This window comes from Microtus ochrogaster, chromosome 2 (genome assembly GCF_000317375.1).
Source record: "Microtus ochrogaster isolate Prairie Vole_2 chromosome 2, MicOch1.0, whole genome shotgun sequence".
NCBI classification, from domain to species: Eukaryota; Metazoa; Chordata; class Mammalia; order Rodentia; family Cricetidae; genus Microtus; species Microtus ochrogaster.
This window is the reverse complement of record NC_022010.1, coordinates 52,669,503-52,689,145: the sequence shown is the minus strand read 5'-3', so window position 1 is coordinate 52,689,145 and position 19,643 is coordinate 52,669,503. Positions and strand designations below refer to the sequence as shown.

Sequence of the window (19,643 nt, the reverse complement as noted above, 5' to 3'; positions counted from 1 at the left end):
AGAGAGAGAGAGACAGAGAGATTCTGAGGTACAAGAATTGGCTGGAAAGGGCTTTAACACCTTACTAAGAAGTTTGAGCTTTATTCCAAAGGTCCTGGGATATTGGAAAGCAAGCAGGAATATTAGCTTGACCATGTAATATTGAGAAATAGTAGTAAGGAGTCCAATCAGAAAACTAATGAAGGCAGGTCTGAGAAATTATTGCTTGGATTATACTGTGACAGTGATGGGGGAAAGATGAAAGGATTCAGTTACTAATGGAAATAATCAAAACATTATGCAAAATGAATCCTGGCTGTGGCAAAAGAAGAAAAAGGAGCTAGGATCACTCTCATCTTTGTAGTTTAGATATTGTTTACCTCATCATGCACACTTTAAGAGATTACACTATTCATAGTATTTGGGGAGGCATCGTCATGGAAATCAGAAAACTCCTTGTGGGAATCTGTTCTCCTCCACCATGTGGATCACACAGATGATTTGAGGTCATCAGGCTTGAGAACACACCTTTACCTGTTATACATTCTTACCATCCCTGTGACTATCTCTGACCACTAATCCTCTGGCCCTTCTGCTTCTGAATTCTGTAGGTTTGTGCTTGATTCCTGGGCACCGAGAGTAAAATATATACCAGCATGTATATACAATTTTTTTTTAAAAAAATTAGGATCTCTTGTGGTAGTTTGTATGCCATTGGCCCTATAATCTAATAGCAAGTGGAGCTTTTAGGTGTGGCTGTGTTGGAGTGGGTATGGCCTTGGAGTAAGTGTGTCACTGTCAAGGTGGACTTTGAAGTTTCCAATGCTCAGGATACTGCTGAGTGTCTCAGTCAACTTCGTGTTGCCTATTAAGATGTAAGGACTCCAGCACCATGTCTGCCCTCATGCCATGCTCCCCAGCATGATACAATGGACTGAGCCTCTGAAACCACCCTCAATTAAATATTTTTCTTTATAAGAGTTACTGGTGTCAGGGTGTCTCCACAGCAATAAAAACTCTAACTATCTAACATTCATCTTTTTCATGAATCTGCCTCTGTGTGTATGTGTATCTATTTATGTGTTGTGACTGACCATGTATGCCATTATGTAATACGATACAATATATGCATGAACTGGCTTTTTTGGATCCTATTCTCTTTGGATGCATACCTTCCTAAGCCTGGATAAAGCGAGAAGGGCCTTGGACTTCCCACAGGGCAGGGTGCTTTGCCCTCTCTTAGGACTGGAGGGGGTGGAGGGCAGGGTGTGTGGCGGAGCGGGAGGGAAGTGGGAGGAGGGGAGGAAGTGGGAATTTTGATTGGTGTTATTTATAAAGTAATGAAAAGAAAAATAAAATATAAAAGTAAAAATTATATATAAATAGTATAATTTATATATATACTATATTATTATAGCATACAGCCATATAATATATAATACTATAATAGATGTAGTATTACATGATGGCATATTTACAAGTAAGGGCCTAAAAATTTATGATACAATTTTTCTTGTTTTTCCTTGGCTTTTAAGAGACAGAAGCAGAATATTAAAAAGCAAGATCACATTGAGTGTCTTCAAATCAAGGGATTTAAGCATGAAAAGTAGCATGACCAGACACTATTAACATCATGTTTCACATGAAGACCTTCATCTAAATTCCTGCAGGTATTTTTATGCCAGGCCCTAGGATGTGCCGTGGTGTAAGCCTAAGATACTCTTTCTTCCTCTGTTTTCTCAGACAGGTACTATTAATTTGTGAATCTCAGCATAATATTCCCTCAGGAGAGCTTTGCTGGCTCGGCAGATTTTACTATATGGCCCTGTTTTATGGTCTTATTGAATGCCATAATTTTCTTTTATAATGTATGAATCTAATTAAAGGGTTATTCATGCAATTATTAGTTTAATGCTCTGCTCTTGTTGAACTATAAGCTCCATTTGTTCAGGGACCGTGTCCATCCTACACTTCAATGTGTCTTTTTTCAAAGTAAGCACTCTAGAAATACCTCTGACCAAATGAACAATTTGTAAGAGCAAGATGAATCTGAACACAGCTCTGCATTAATGGATGATAAATTTGAAAACAATATTACAGTTAGAAACTGAAAAAAATACTCATTTTTTTAATTTTGCTCTTTTACAGGAAATAATAATTATAAAGAATACAAGGCATAAAGGAAAACAATTCACAGCTCTATTTTGCTTTACCCGTGAAGAGTTAGCAGCCTTTCATGGGAAAGTTGATAGATTTAACTCTTCTACAGCCCTATGTTACCAATGTCTACTCAGTGAACCTTTGTGGAGAACCATAGGATAACAGTACAGAGAAATAATTTCATAAAATTTAAACTACAGACCACAAATATTCTCTGTGCTAAATATAAGGTCAAACTAACTAACAAAATATCTTAAAAGCTCAGACAATGGCCACTAGGAGCAACTTCTGGAGTCTGACATAATAACTCGAGTTTAATAACCTATGTTTTTTTCCAAACCCATGTAGCCAGGCGTTTCTTAAGTAGGACTTCTATTCTCTTGGTTGGTACCAAACTTTGCTTCTAGCTTGTCAAGAAAATTACACAGTACCTCCTGTGCTGGTCTCAGCCTCAGGGGTGAAATCCTCAGCACAGGATTTGGAATTTTCCAGGGAGATAAAGGTTCTGAGGTTGTGCAAACCTTTATTGAAGCAAAATGCACACAAATGCTCCGTGTGGACCTGAGCGCTCTTGACACCACGTGAGGCACTGCTGAGAGGAAGGGTTCCCGACGACGGCCAGGAGAAAGATTCAGAAGTGACGTCATATGATGATGGCAGCAGCATTGCTCAAGAAGGAAGATGAAACATGCCATAGCAAATACATGCAAACACATGGTGCAGTAAACCTTCGGGAACCACAGTGCTGTGAAAGACTGTCTTAACTAAGGTAGAAAAAAATAGGCCATATGCAATACTCACATATGTGACATTCATTTTGACAATATAAAATAACTAAAAGTGAGAACAACTTAAGAAATCAGAACCGCAAGTCCAAGTGAGGCATTTCGACTTTGAATATACGGAAAGTTTATGATACTTCTTCTTTTAAAAAAGTTTGTAGTATTCTTGTGGGGGGGACCCTCAAGGATCAAAAGAAGGAGAAACTAGATCATCTAGCATGATAACTGAATTGAGATAATGTTCTTTTAAAAAAATGATACCATTCATTTTTTTTTCTCCCTTGCTCCCTTTTCATGGCATCAAATGACCCGTCATCAGACATTTGTGATTTCCTGCATGGCATCTTCCCTTTTTAGGTCTCGGCGTCCACCATGGGGTCTAGCTAATTACAGCTACATTTCCTCTGGAAGGTGCTCACACAGTATACTGTGAAAGGCCCAATTAATAATTGAACAAAGCTATCTGGATTTTCACCATCACGTGACAATGATTTGTAGGCAGTTTTGCCGTCATACAGGGAGCAAGTAGAGCAAGTATCTTTCTTCAGTATCTCCAAGAAAGGTGGCAATGGATTGGCTTAAAAGATCACCCTTTTCCAAAGTCTCAAAGAAACACACACACACACACACACACACACACACACTCTTACACGACCTAATTTGTTTTATAAAAGAGTAGACGAATCAGGTTCTCACACCTGTCACTAGGAAGATGGCTCTGGTCAAGTTATTGTTTGGTTATTATTTGGTTATTAATTTGCCAATATTGTGAGAGATGAAAGAATAAGCTTGGGAAGTGATGTCCATTGTAAGGGGAAGAGTGGCCTGATATGAAGTATGCAAAAACATCAAGAAGTTGTTTTGAGTGTATCAGCATGCAATTTGGTCCCTAGAGAAAGCTGGCATATACAACTATAAATAAACAAAGAAGGAACCTGGCACAGGATACATACACATCCTATGGACCATGTGTGAGTTTAGTAAATATTTATGTCTTTGGCTATGCTCTTAAGTAGAGGTGTATACATTTTAATCTAAGAGGCAAAATTAACATATTTCAGACTTTGTGAGCTAAGTACTTTTGTTGCTGTTACCAAAGTATGTGATTTTTGATCAAAGGCAGTCATGGATCAAATGCAAATAATTCAGCATGACTCTGTCTCTAATAAAACTTGATGTATCTGTTCTCAAGTTTGAAGTTTAAACATTTGTTCTGTATTTAAAATTCAGAATTCTCTTGATTATTTGTGTCCATTCAGAAATTTTTTTTAAAAAGGACTCTGGCTTACAGGAAGATAGCATCTGGCCCACAGGTTACAATGTGCTGACCCCTGTAATTGAGGATTGAGAATCATTGTGAGTTCATCAAGTTTTTGTAGTTGCTTTTGAAGTCTCTAGTGTTCTGGGAATACAGGAAAATATTGTCTTTATTTTCTATGTAAGATGTCACTGGTCCTCTGCTCTTTGTTTTTCTTGAATCACCACAGAAACCGTGCTATTCAGAGTTCAAGACATGTTTATAATCACGCAGAAGTTTACTTGGTTTAAGCCATATAGACCTGAGAATGCTAACAAACTAGCAAAGATTATAAAGATTTGGTTCTGTCCCAGAATTTTTCTAAATTTAAGGACTAAAATGGAGTATTTGGAGGCTATAGGGAACAACTTTATTTTTCCCTGACAGTCCTATTTACTGCTCAAAACTGGACCAGAAGAAAGTCTTCCTACTAATATGGCTCCTTATTGATCATATCAGGAATACAAATTCCTTTCTTAAATCCTACATTTTTCATTTTGTAATCTGCCACCTTTCCCTTGAAGGACATTAAAAGATTAATAAAATATTTGTATACATTTAATCGCAAAATGTGAGACAAATTAAAAATAATGGTATGAAAACAGGACTGTGGTTTGTGCATGAACTTAAGGCCATAAACACCTAATCAGATTGTATAAAATCAATTTTATTTATCTGTAATTTATATATAATAATTTATGTTCTGAACATATTGTCCATAAATTGTGCAGTAAGTCTACCAACAGTCAATACAATGAAGGATCATGATAATTTATATAAGATCTCTGGGTTTATTTGCAAGAAACAAACCATTGCTTTGGAAAAGACAAGTAGAAAAAATATTTTATTGAAAATAAAGAGGGAAGTTCCTGAAAGAGCTTTTTAAAGTAAAACTATGGAAAGATTTAAATACAGTGTCAATAACATTATAGTAAATACAATGGTTTCAGATATTGTCTTTCTCAAAATATTTAAATACAGGACAATATATTAATATTAAACCACCAGTAGGCAAAAACAGCAGTATTAGCCTTGGAACCTGGTAGGTAGAGTAGGTTTGGATCTAATGTGAGGCTCCCAAGGAAAAAGTACTCTGAAGAAATAATCTATTTCTAGACAAAGATGTATGATACCTAAAAGACCATGCTTCAAATGACCGTCTATGTGTTCTCGCCATGTGAGGTACCAAATGAGTCTGTAATTAAATGGGCTTGATATTGAGTTCTCTAAATAAGTACCTCATGTGATGCTCTTTATATTATTAGATGATAGGATGTATACAAGATAAACGTGGGATTTGAGTAACAATTTCTTAAGAGAATATAGATCTCTAATAAAAAAATATTTGCCTAAATAGAAGATTTACTAAGTTGACCTAAACTTTCCCTGGAAATAAATTTGGACTATGATGCTAAATGGAGGTCCCTAATTATCTTACCACAAAAAAGAAAAAAAATATTTAGATACTACTCTGGTCTTAGGATAGGTATCATTGTATACCTAATCTTATGTTTTGTATTGGTATTCATTCCAAAACCAGTAACCATGGAAATTAACCATCTAAATACTTTTATAGAGAAGTTATAAGAAACTACCAGCCATAAACCAGTTAGAGGCTGAGACTCTTTACTAACTTCCTAAGAAAAATCTATCTATAATTGATTCATAATTGACTTGGTAGACCTTCTTTTTGGCATAATTAAATAGCAAATACTATTATAAATAGATGGCAAAAATATAATTTTGCATATAAAAAACATAATTTGAATAGGAGGAGAAAATGCAATTGATTAATCCAGAATCATCTGGCAAAAATGCTTAAATATGTTCACTACAACAATAGCCTTGGTACATACTTAAGATGAAGGTGGTATAAAGGGGAAGAGTACAGAAAATTTGCTTGCCAACTCATGTTATTGATTTAACTGAATTGGTGTCATTAGCTGGACTCACTATTCCCAATGTCTGTTTCATGTCTGGTAACCATCACAGAGGTAGGTAACAGTACAGGTCTTTAGGAAATCAGAGTGATTTTGTTCCTAATTTATTCATGAAGGAGGAAACTATGATTGAAATGACTTTAGAGAGTAATATAAAATAATTTATATAAAGCAATGAACCACTATAATACTATACATTTAAATATATGCTTTATTTTTACAGCTTATATTTAAATATGTTTTAGTGGAAATATAATTTTATCACTTTCCCTCCTTCCATCCATTCCTTCATTCCCTCTCATCCCCTCCTGACTTCAAGTTGATAGCCTCTTTTTCTTTGATTATTCTTGCTGCATATTATATGTGTGTGTGTGTGTGTGTGCAAGCGCCAATGTGTGTGTGCATCTGCATTGTTAACATTATTATAGTTGTTCCCTTGATAGTTAATCTATTTTGAGTAACAAGTTTATGTATCAATATTTATATATCAATTAGGTAGATGATAGAAAGGTGATACATATAAATACAAATATTACTAAGTTACTAAAGAGATTAACACATTAGCAAAAATTATTGGACCCATAAACAATATCTATGCTGCAGCTTTCTGAGTTTTAATAAAAAGATGCATGTTTGCCCTTTTGATGCAATAGACTCTTAAATATTAAGTGGCACCTTAGAATCTAGCCAGTTGCTTACCAGTTGGTGTAAGGTGTCTCCAGGTGATAACAGGTTCAGGGCGTCCATTAGCCATGCAGACCAGGGTTACATTGCTGCCCTCATTCACAGTGACATCCGAGGAGATGTTGGAGATCTTTGGTGGAACTGTAGACAGAAAGAAATGAGATATATAGTCATGACAGGAAGAACAAACTGTAGCTGTGATCTATAAAAGTGAAGTTGATACATTTCAGACTTTATTACTAAATTTGAAATTTCACACCATGTAGCCAGAAAACTTTTAATTCCCACACCAGCTATTTCTTCTCCAAATATCTCCAGAGTTCCTTAAACATCTATAAGGTGAAAATGCCTCCCACTCTGGCCATCTGAGTGCTGTAGAAAGTACCTAAGATATATATAATGAAAACGTGCTAGCTCTTTTCTAGTAAGGACAAGTCTTACCCAAATATTAGAAGGTAATCACATTCTGAAAATTTTTGAAATAAATTTCCATACCACCATCACTTGAATTTTTCATTTTATATATAACAAAGAATATAATACAGCCTCCAAATGCAAAGGAAAGAATAATCAATATTTATTGTTAGGCTATAGCATTGTTTTAGTAAGATGTGGTATCCACATATAAAATTCATAAAATAATCAATGAAATGGGAAGTTTCTACATATTATTTTCTGCATATGCTATATGTTAAATATACATAATAGGTTAGATTATACAAATTGAATTAATGGTTACTGTGTTAAGTAAATAGACATTATAAACATACTATAGCATTATTTTAATATTGGAATTAATAATAAGCTAACTTTAATTAAATGTGCATTATGTATACTTTTATGCATAAGGCGCTCAAGAAATATCATTTCAATCACTTCATATAAGGCAGGGTATTCTATGAAGACATCTATAGGTAAAAAACCAAGGCACAGATGAGAATAAGTAAAACCAGAAAAACGCATTTGAATCCCAGCAGGGTCCACTCTTAAACACTTCTTGAACAGAATTTCATCTTCACAATCCAGTCAACCAGATGGTGGAAAATGACAGAAATTACTTTTGGTGATGTGAAAAACGAGTCCCCAAGGGCAAGCAGTACTGCACCCGGCTTCCTTCATTAGTGTTCAGGGTGGCAACAGTAGATCCCACCCTGGTCGGCTTCATTGGGGAGTGTGGCAAGTGAATTACTCACAGATTTCATCACCGAGGCTACACACTGATTACAAATAGCCAGGCTGAGGGGTGACTGTGACTCTCCCTTTTTCTTCTTCTTTTTTTAAACTCGGCTGCCTCTTTGGTAGCCGTAAAAGTCTATTTCTAAGGGAGGAGGACAAGAAAACGTGAAGGAGCTCAATAATGAAAGAGTTTTGCTCCTTGCCACTTGTTCTACCCATTACAGGCACAGTTCAGGTGTTCCTGCCCAGCAGGGATATTTTCTGCTTAAGGCAACAACTACCTGACCGTTTTGAGGAGATATGGATGGTACTTAGGGAAGCCACACCTGAGCATCTCTGAGTGTCAGGAGAAGGAAGCTGATGGAGGGCCTTTATGACCTTAGTGTGCTTCTGACAATGACATGTTATAGGACCTCTGGAGAGAAAGGGCTGACTTGGAATCAAACCCACCGGAGGCAGACTACAGATGATTCCCGTCTTCAGCAGTCTCTCTTGACATTCTAGCTCTCCTTCAGCTACCGAAGCTAAGGGCTATTTTTCCTGGGTTCACACAGTGACTTGAGATAGGTTCTCCCAGACATTTAGGGTAAGAACATAGAAGATCATACATGATTTACGAAGAAAAACACGAGGAGCAGAAAAGAATAGTGGCTGGACTCACAATTCAGAGTTTACATCAAAATTTAGAGCGGGGTTTACATCTCAGAGTTCCCAAATGCTTTATTTTTCTTTTGTTTAATATGTATAGTCTTTAATTTTCATCTATGGAAGCCAGTGATCTGAGTGCCCCCAAATAAAGAAAGAAAGAAAGAAAGAAAGAAAGAAAGAAAGAAAGAAAGAAAGAGAGAGAGAGAGAAAGAGAGAGAGAAAGAGAGAGAGAGAGAGATAAAGAAATGATAGTATACAAATAAGCACAATGTAACTTTTCTAAGCACCTCCTCTGCTATCCCAAGCTTGTATCAGGAAGCTCTGGAACAGTTAACAAATCCCAACTAAACTTCGTTCTAGTTACATCTAAATTGCAACAGGATATTGCAACCGGTATGTAAATGTTGTCCAACCAAATGTGGGGCATCCAATCTGTTATATGAAAGCAATAAACTTAAAGAAACAGAAAGTCGATCATTAAGAGTGCTGCTGCCAGATAACATGTGAAGCTATATTAAGGACTTTGCACTCACTTGCCATGTGCTTAAGTCTCTCGGACAAATATATGTAAAGCTAAAGAGTACTTTAGAGTCATTGCAATAATGTTCTCTTTATCAAATCACACTGACTCTCATCATTAATATGAGTCAACTCAGGTCTGGGGTGCCAAGGAATTAGGATGCCTCAAGATTTGTATTGAACAGTGAGAAATGGATCACATTGTATTTTTGCACTCTGCTTGGATTTAGGTCACTTCCGGTGAGCCTCATCATTGATTTTCCTATTTTATATCAGGGCCATCTCGAAAGAATGTACATGTTATATAAGATTTTATTCTCCAAAGAAATTACTTTTAATAACTTTCAAACTCAGTATCTAAAATTTCTTCAGGAAACTGTTTGATGCTGCAACATCATCCCCACCATTACCGCATCAACCTTAAACATAATGTTCATTCTTGCATGAGACAAACCTCTTCAGAGAGGCTCTTTAAAGCCCATGTTGTTTCTTCTGAGGTCTACTGGCAACTTTTATTGTAATGCTCCTTTCCCCCCTGAAATACCTAATTTGTTGTTTTTAACTTCTTTCTTCCAGAACTTTCTATTTTTGGTTTCCAGGACACCAAACTAAATTGACTTTCCTCCCACATTTTTGGTCATATTAATGTTGGTGCTCATCTTATCTTGTTTCTTAAAAACCTGTATTTAAGGGTTTAGCTGGTTTTGTTTTCCTGTCAGTTTTCCCATTCAAGTTCTCTTATTCATTTAGTAGCTTCATAAGTAAAAGTCATATCGTTGATGACTTTATATCATTATGTTCAGCCCAGAAGTCTCCTAATCTTTTTATACCCACATTTCTGACTGACTATCTTTATCTCCATTGCATGCCCCACAGATATGTTATAGTTCCATTTACTTTCTCATGAAACACTTGTGTTTTATTATTTTCTTAGTTAATGTTGTCATTATGTAAAAAAAATCCTTTGACTTTTTTTGTCTGGGCAGTAATATTAGCATAAGATAGATAATTAGACCCTCCCCACAAACCAAACCAAACAAACAAGCAAACAAATCAAAAGAACAACAAAAAGTCACCTCAATTCATCTCTTTTGACACTCCCTTTCTTTCATTATCCTGATATAGACTTGAACCCATATTTTAAATATTTCTACAATTTATTCAGTACTTCCTCTCCTTACTCCACTCTGCCTTGTTTCAAACATCAACATTTGCTTTCTTCTTTTACTTCTTCAACATTTTCCATTCTTTTTTTTGGGGGGGGAAGAGGGGTTGAATTATTGGGAATGAATTAATTCTGGCTCTATGCCTCTACTCTTCTTCTCCCATGCTTCTGTCAAACACACTCCACACAACAGCAAAAATTCTGTAAGTTATAAGTGAGTATAATATCCCTTGATTAATATTGCTTTCAAGATTATATCCCAGTATCTTACTGTGGTTCAGAGCTGAGCTCATTCTGATTGTTTATTGCTAATATCTACAGCTACATTTCCTTCTTCCTTTGCACTGAATCTTCCAAAGTACGAGTCAAAGAAAACAACTTGTGGCTCCTGGAATATTTATCCTTTATATCCACATATCCATCATCTTGTATTTCTGCACAGAGTGATCTTGTTTGAGGTTTTTGTGAAGGTATTCCATTCTCCTGCTTGGTTTTAAGCTAGTGAGCCTGTCTTCTGACTTTTACTGTGTTAGATTTTGAGGTCATCCTCCACCTCCGTTGATCCCTCCCCAATCTGTAAAGTCCTGTTGGGGGAAGGGCCGGCTTTTATGCTGTCACAGATTCAGTTAGAATCACAACATTGCTCTCCAACAGACCACTGAGTCACAACATTTAAATGATTTTCCTGGTAACTTTATTCAATTTTAAGAGACAAGTTTTCTTAACCACTGAATCCTGGTGCTTGAAATATGGGAGGTGCTCAACCAGTGTTTAGAAAAACAAAAGCAAGAACTTCAGTTTTATACCTATTCTTCAGACTTAAACACATCTCACGGACCACCTTCCACAAAGACCAAGCATCTATTTTGCTCATAAAAATGTGGCTTTCAGCAGTATTTCTCTAACTACTCTGTCATCTATTTCGTTACTAACTTTTTTTGGCTGTTAGTTTTCATATTTGGGACGGTTGTTTTGCTTGTTGAAATGGATCTCACCATGTCCTCTTTCTAATGCTCCCAGTGCTGGGGTTACAGTGTGTACCCCATGCTAGGCTGACATCTTTGACTCTTCATGAATAAAACCAATCAATTCGTGATGGCATATCAGTGTGTATTTTCTGAACATAGAGAGCAGGAAAACTTGGTGTCTGATTTCCTCGGTTACAGATTTTCTGAGTCTCACTTCCTCTGTGCATATCTTTCCTGTTTTTCTTTGGTTCTTTTCCCGGGAGAAATCATATCTGTATATGAATCTCTTTATGAGGGACATGATTTTCTAATCAGATGATCTACTTGTTTATTCCTAGATTTCTGCATCAACAATGAAATTTAAATTTAGAATATAACCAGTAACATCAAGGTGGCAATTCAGAGGCTTCCTTGTATTTCCTCCTAAAATCTTTATAAAAATTCTGTAAAGTAAAACACATGTCATATTATTATTGCTGCTTCACATATCTCAGCACAGAAGGTGAAATAGGTTTAAAAAAATCACATAACCACTGAAAACAAACTAATAATAATATTTTCTATATTTTTTAAAATGATTCTTCCTTTAGACCACATTTATATTTGTAAAAGTGAAGAAAATTGTGTTTTTGTATTTTTTTAATCCTCAGTAGGTATGAATACCTAGGAAGTACAGTTTAACATGATAAACTAGCAAATATAAATTAATTTTCAAAGTCACTGGAACATTGATTTATGCTCAACTCATAAACTCATTCTCCCAGTCTGAATGGTTTGTTTGCTTTGGGGGCCATCAGATAGCAGTCATCTTTCATGAGATATTAGTGAGATTTATTATCTTTTCCAACATGCAACTCCTTCATCCATTTGTTTAATGTTTTCAACAAAATTCAGTGTTAGTGATATCCCAAATTTGTCTGCATCACTTTGTTTTCTTAGTGACTAATGGGAGCTAAGTGTGATTTACCCCAATTTATTCTCTGACTCTAAATTTTGTTTGCCATTTTTTTTGTAGAAGTTTAATGTTCCTCAACTTTATATGTACACATTTTTCTTTTATTGTCTCCTTCATTTGTGTGTGTGTATGTATGCACATGCACAATATTTTTTCAAAAGTAAAATCAACTAAATACTTCTCAGTAATTTCAATTATTTATTCTTATAGTGAAATCCTCAAAACATCTAAAAATTATGTATGGTATGAGAATAATAAAAATTTCCCCATCCCTTAAGTTTTAGCTAATTGCCTCAATACCATTAGGTGAGTGCTGCAAAATGCAAAAACTATCTTGGTTTTCAGAATTCTCTCACAAAGTGCAGTTAAATTAGCTAGACTAGTTTTTCTGAAAAATATGTTAAATATAAACCTTACTTACCAAAGCAAGTAATTTTATTAAAACATTTTAAAGCATGTCATTAATCTTTTATGTGTCTCATAATTATGAGATCCCTTAATATACTTCATTATTATGAGATAATTTAAAAATAAGAATTATTTCCACTGGTACCATTCTTTTACTGGATAGATGAATGGATGATAGATAGCTGATAGATAGATAGATAGATAGATAGATAGATAGATAGATAGATACATGACAGATAGATAGATACTTAAAAGCTGTGTTAAAGTGATGTGCATTTTTACAATTCACTACAAAGTTAATTTGTTTTAAATAATGCTAATATTTAGGTAAGCTTGCATGCACGTGTTCCTTTAGCTGTGCAATGAAGCAGCATCTAATAAGATTATCACATAATCAGTCTATGTCTGGCACTAGGTTTTTTCTGAAACTCCTCTTCTGCATTTTCCCTACCTCCATGGACTGTCAACTGCTGTGGGTCCAGAGCTGACATATTTTGTGCAGTTAAGAATTTCATTCCATTTCCTTTTTTTTTTTTTTTTGAGACAGGGTTTCTCCGTAGCTTTTTGGTTCCTGTCCTGGGACTAGCCCTTCTAGACCAGGCTGGCCTCGAACTCACAGGGATCTGCCTGCCTCTGCCTCCCGAGTGCTGGGATTAAAGGCATGTGCCACCACTGCCCGGCTCCATTTCCTTTTTTATATTTTATTTATTTTTTAATGTCTGAGATGGACTTGGTGATGAGGTTTGGGAACCCAACCACTTGGTAATCTAAGGCAGGAGAACCAAGGAAGGCCTGTTCTGTCTTCAGTGTTCAAAGCCACCATGGAAAGCTTAGCAAAACCCTGTCTCAAAACAAGAAGAAGGCTGGAGTAAAGCCCAGTACTAGACATCTGCTCTTCATGGGCAAGACTGGAAGAGTACCCAGAACCTTTTTCTTCTGTAAGACACATTGGCTTTTCTCTGGGGAGACCACTGCCTACATAAGCTGTTGTTGACTTAGGAATCTCAGTCAGTTGACCCATTTTCCCTTGGTTGAGCAGTGGATGCATGGCCTCTGAGACATTCAGATTTGTCTGCCTTGAAACATGGCTCTTATTAGAAATGACTTCAGAGAGATTTTAACTGGTTCAAACTATTAATAATCTGCTAACTCTAATCGGTTCCTCTCTGTATCCTTGTCTTTTCCATATCCATGTCTTCCTATAGTAGGTAACACACATTTGTCCATCTGTGGACCATGTCATTGCTTTTTCCTATAGGATAGCACTATCTGGCTCATAAGCAGAGCTGTGAGAGTTGCCAGCACACCTAGACTCACTTGCACTTCTAGCTTTGAGACTGCTGCATAAGAAAATGCTCAGCTCAGCCTCTTGGATACCAAGAGAAAGAGGGACAGATGAAAGAACTGCATAAAAAGGGGTGGGGGTACTAATTAAACATGCTTTTCAGATAAGAAATAAATACCCCTTAAAAATGTAATTGCACTTTTAATACTGCATGAGACATAATTATACTAAATATATTTCTTGTTTACTTCAATTTAATGGGTTATTCTCTATTTTATTTTATCCACTAAATCTGGTAAGGCAAGGAGTCTTGTGGTAGTTTGAATGAAAATGGTCCCCAAATTCATAGGGAGTGACATTATTGGAAATGCAGCCTTGTTGGAGTAGGTGTGGCTTTGTTGGAGGAAGTAGGTCCTCAGGGATGGGCTTTCAGGTCTCAGAGCTCAAGTCAGGCCCAGTGGCTTACTCTCTCTTCCCACTGCCTGTTGATCCAGATGTAGCACTCTCAGCTGTTTCTGCAACATCATGTCTGCCTGCACACTGCCATGCTTCTAACAAACCTCTGAAACTGTAAGCCAGCCCCAATTAAATGTTTTCTTTATCAAGAGTTGCCATGGTCATGGCATCTTTCACAGCAATAGAAACCCTAACTATGACAAGCCTCGTAGTAGAATCCAGCCTAGATGAACTGAATGGCACATGCATGAGAAATAAAGGGTAACTCTTGTCCTATGCTTCTAAATGTTGCAGTTATTTGCAGAAACAGTTAAGGCACACTACAAAAGGTCCACCACAGTAAGCATGCTAGTTTTCACTAGTTCCTGGCAATTCTGGATCCCTAGAGATGATTCACCTTTGCTTTCCAAGACTTTCGGTCTTTTATTTGAGTCGACGAGTTAACATCCGTATTCTCCCTGTTAATCACCCTCTTCTTACATCAAATTACCTAGTCAGTTTCCATTGGTCACAAGGGGAAAGTTTCAACAGTGGCCTTTCCATCAGCACTGATTCTTGTCTGTCAGTAAATGTTGCTTTAAAATAACCACAGGCCTGTGAAACCATCTAATGTATCTGTGAATGGTCCGATTCCCCACCCCTGTACCCTCACCCTGCGTGGTGCCTATGGATACCACATATGACAATGAACCAAGGTAAAACAATCAATCCCAGCATAGAACTGGTCAACTGGCCCATTTCCATAGTCTCAAATAATTTTTTTTATCACTTGTATGAAATATAAAATACTATGCCTTTGTTGTTATAATTTTTGCTTTGCTTTTTAGATAGGGTCTCATGTATCCCAGGCTGGCCTCAAATCCAGTACATGCCTAGGAATATGAATTTGAACTCCTGATCCTTCTGCCTACACCATGACACCTGATTTTTTTTTTATCAGTGCTAAGGACTGAATTCAGAACCTTGGCACATACTAGACAAGTGCTCTGCCATAGAGCTATATCCTCAGCTCTCAAAATCCCAATCCTGCTGGAACTACTTTATTAATTCCTCTTATTTCAATTAATGTAAAGTATATTATTGTGGGGTGTGGAGTAGTAAAACATATGCCTGCCAGGACTCAGGAGCTAGGACAAGAGCATTATGAATCCTGAGCCAGCTTGGTAAAGTAGTAAGCCCCTATCTCAAAAACCCAAACACCAACAACAAACAATATATTCTCAGCTCCTTAATGTTTAAGTTTTCTCAGGTACAGACAGAGATAAAATAAACTGCATCATTGGTACATGTAACTATGAAAAAAAAATTGGGTCCAGAAGCATATGGACGCATCTTGAGCAGCATTTAACTTTAGCAAATATGATCCCTAAAGTCAACAATAGAATACAAATATATAAGTAACACATAAATGCCATCTTGTGAAGCATCAAACTTCCATCCAGCTTGACATTTTCCTTCTGAAAATGCCACAGAAGTGTGTCTCGTTACATGGTGTAGACGTTTCCAGGACAGATGACAGGATAGGAAAATCCAGCACAGTGTATTCAAGTGAGCACCAGGGGACTGTCATTCTCCCCCCTTCCCATTTTGGATCTTATTCACAACATGACAAATCTGTCCCTCCTGTTTGTTTTTGAATCCTCAATGAACTGATTGATACAGTGTTATTTAATCTCTTGGAGACTTGGTTTACTTTCTATTTAAAGTAATAGACAAGTTTGATACGAGGTCATGTTACAGAAATGATAGTAAGGTCAAATAAGAGAATGACTATGAACTAGACCCATAAACTTTAAGAAGTTACATTTATAAATGTAACTATTATTTAGTACATGCTAAAACAAACTAGGAAAGCAGTGCTGGCTTAACCCTTCTTATGATTACATGACTAAACATTCCCTACATTTCGTGCTGGTAGCCTTCTATTTACATTCTTTTGGAACTTTTTTATTGTATGTGGTATTTGGTATTAGATTCTAATATTACCAAAAGGCATAAGTGATTGTTATCATACAAAATTAATGTTTAATACTGGCACCAGCAATAAATCACCCTAAAGTAGGTACTGAGTTCTTTTATAATACTGGGCAGAACTATGCCAACAGGTTCTGCCCTTTAGTCAACGTCTTTGTGTTTCATGCCTATAATAAAATATGACTATGATGTGAACATTTGCAGCCATGAGCTAAATAAGCTCCACCAAGATGTTTAGAAACAATTAACTCTTGGGCTGCCAAGTGAAGTTCTCGAAAAGAAATTTTGTCACAATTACATGTTTGTAATAGTCTCAGTAAAATATACGTCTTCTTTAATTGGCTGTTGTAAAAACAGATGTTGCCAGTTGTTTTGAAGCTGTGATTTGAGTTTCTATGGCTTTATGCTTTTGGAGTAGAATAAACCAACTAGCAAGGATCATCTCTTTCCACACTTGTTGCTCCTCATTCCCACTGAGTTCATCTATTAAACAAGATATTTCAGCCTTGAAAGTGGGATCTGTAGGAACAAAATTCCAAATAGACACACATTTCATAGAGAAAGTCTGGAAGCCACAAGTCCCTTGAGTGTCAGGGTAAGCAGAAGTTCATTTTATAACTATCAATACAGCTCTTTATACATGCAATGATCCAACCGACATAATGGAGGGGTATGATGTCATTTGGAACAGCAGATATAAAATGTATATACAAGCCTAAACATTGCTAAATGTGATACAAAACAATGTTGGTCTGTGGGAATATTGGAAAGTCAGAAAACTTGGAGTGAGCCTGCACATGAAAATGATATATTCAAGACCAGAAAGAGGCTGTGCAAAGGTGCTCGCTTCCACGTCTTAATGAGTTTGATCCCTAGGACTCACATCATCTTCCATAAGTTTTTCTCTGACTCCCATAGGATCATTGTGGGACACATGCACCTCCTTACCCCTCCATAAATAAATAAAAATATAGTAAGAAAAGTTTTGAATGATACAAGCAAGTGTGCTTGTTTGTATTGTTTGTATTATGCTATCCATAGCTACCTTCCAAAGCAACACAATTACAAAGAAAAAAAGAATAAAAACAGTCATCTTGTTTTAATCCAACAAGAAAGTTTCTAACTAGAAGTTAGTACCTGAAGCCTTTCTTAGTATAATCCCCCAAGATTTGCCTGACATTTTCTGGTGCTGGCCAAAGGTTCGTATGCTCATAAGACTTGCTCTTTGGAGCCTTTGAGTTCTACGTTATCACATTCTTGAGTAGTCCTCTGAGTTCCAGGCACTATCCCACCAGGCTGTCAGATTTAATGATCTTTAGAAACACAGACAGTGCCTACCATCAAACAGGACAGTTAATTTGGGTTAGACAATCCTAAATGCCTCAAAAACAGTAGCCACTGGACAAAGAAATATTATGCAGCCCACTACTCCTGTACCATTCAGTGATGGATGCTTTCTTAGGGTGATGCACATACTATGGATAGCTGAATGCCAAAAGCCTACCTGAAGTCTATCTAAAAAGAAGGCATATTGAATAATAGCCCCCCACCCCATTTTTGTTAAATGTTCAGAGTGACTCTGTAATCCAAATGTGTGGGCTACTTTAAGAGGACAAAGTTTCCAGATGCCAGCAGGGGCATTTGTGACCAGCTGAGGCTGTCCATTATTGCTGCTTCAGCAACAGATACACTCTCTGTGGGACGTCAAGTGGCTGGTTCTATGGACGGGTCATTGCCTTGCTAAATAAGTGCAAATGCAGCTTCTCTGACTCTGCTCACTGAGGCTTCATTTCCTTAGCAACTCAGAGGCGTCTTCAGCCGCTCATATTCCCAGATTCTTGTTCCAGCTGTTTGGTATTTGTTTTTGTTAATCTAGATAAGCTTCCAGATGTTGATGGAAAGGAGGCAACTGCTCTCTTCCTGTTATAGCCTCAGAATATCTTTTTGATTTCTCATACTTACAAAATAGGGTTTTGATAATGTCCAACCAGAGCAGATGGTTCTATTTGGCAGGTAGAAGAGTATGGAGCAGAGGGAGGCTCAAAAATATTAGGTTACCTAGGGTAGGTAACAAATAGCAACTGGGTGCATTCCAAGCACTGGAAATGAGCTATACCCTAAGACTTTATCAGAAAAAAAATGGAAGTGTTTCTTTCCCTGCTTTTATATTCCAAAGGGTATGCTTTGCTCTATTGAGGGAGCTGTTAGCTACAACTCTTAGAGTAGATAAAAATTCTGTTTGTATTCCTTGAAGCTACTACAATCCATCCTACCTACTAGGTGTACCTTTAAATTTAGTTCTCCGCCAAGGCATAAGTGTAGAGGCTACAAATTATTTCACGGAAAACCAAAATATTTTTCTATGCTGCATTATAGTTTTTTTTTAAAAGGGATGTAAAAATTGCCTAGGACTTATTATTATGAGTATTTTAGGCATCAAGTGTTCATAATGAATGAGACGTTTTTGACATAAAAAGCAGAAAATATTTTAAGGTGATGAGAAATAATCTGTAAATGTACAGAAAGAAGACGTACCGGGTTCATAGACAATGTCTTGTCCACTATGCTTAATGGCAACACAAATCGAGGTCACATTGAGCACCTACAAAATGGAAAAGGGTTGTACTAGGCATGGCCAGTGTAAAGAGAAATTAAATTATTAAAAGGTGGTGCAGAGCAGTCCCATATATTGCCTCTACAAAAGTGCCAGCAAGGAGTTACCAAGGAGATAATAAAAGTTACTCTGACATTATCTTTCTTTTTTATTTTTATCTTTCTTTTTCTTTTTCATGTGTCTTTTGCATCATGTGTCTTGATCCCATTCATTTCTCTATCTCTTTGTATCTGCCCCCACCCCTGCACTCCCCCAATAAAACAAAAATTTAAGAGAAAACAGGAAAAATAGAGAAAGGCAAAATTAAAAATCTCATCATGGAAGCTACAGTGTGACATAGTGAGTCACAATGTAAACCACGTTGTGCACATATGTTTTCTTGCAAGTGTTCATTGCAAAGAGCCATCGGTCTGGTTCGAGGTCTCTGGTTTCTACTATGCTACGGTCTTCCATGTGATGGTTCAGAGGGTGAGAGATGCTCCTCTTTATTCTCACATTTTCAAGGTAACTTACTGGCCATCTCATTTCATTTATCTTGGGAATTAGAAACATGGAAGGTAACTATGGTATTTGTATTAACTCCTTAAGCGTCATAATTTCCTGCCCGTGCTATTAGCCCCAAATATGTTAAGG

General features: G+C 36.7%; 1 protein-coding gene across 4 annotated transcripts in view; it reads right to left on the bottom strand.

Moving 5' to 3' along the window:
* Lsamp (limbic system associated membrane protein) overlaps positions 1-19,643 on the bottom strand; it is a 2,109,134-nt gene that overhangs the window by 219,832 nt on the left and 1,869,659 nt on the right. For all 4 annotated transcript variants that reach the window (XM_026786010.1, XM_026786013.1, XM_005344995.3 and 1 more), the window contains one exon: positions 6,858-6,983. In XM_026786010.1, coding sequence (XP_026641811.1) covers positions 6,858-6,983 — 126 coding nt within the window. The remainder of the gene's footprint in view (positions 1-6,857; positions 6,984-19,643) is intronic.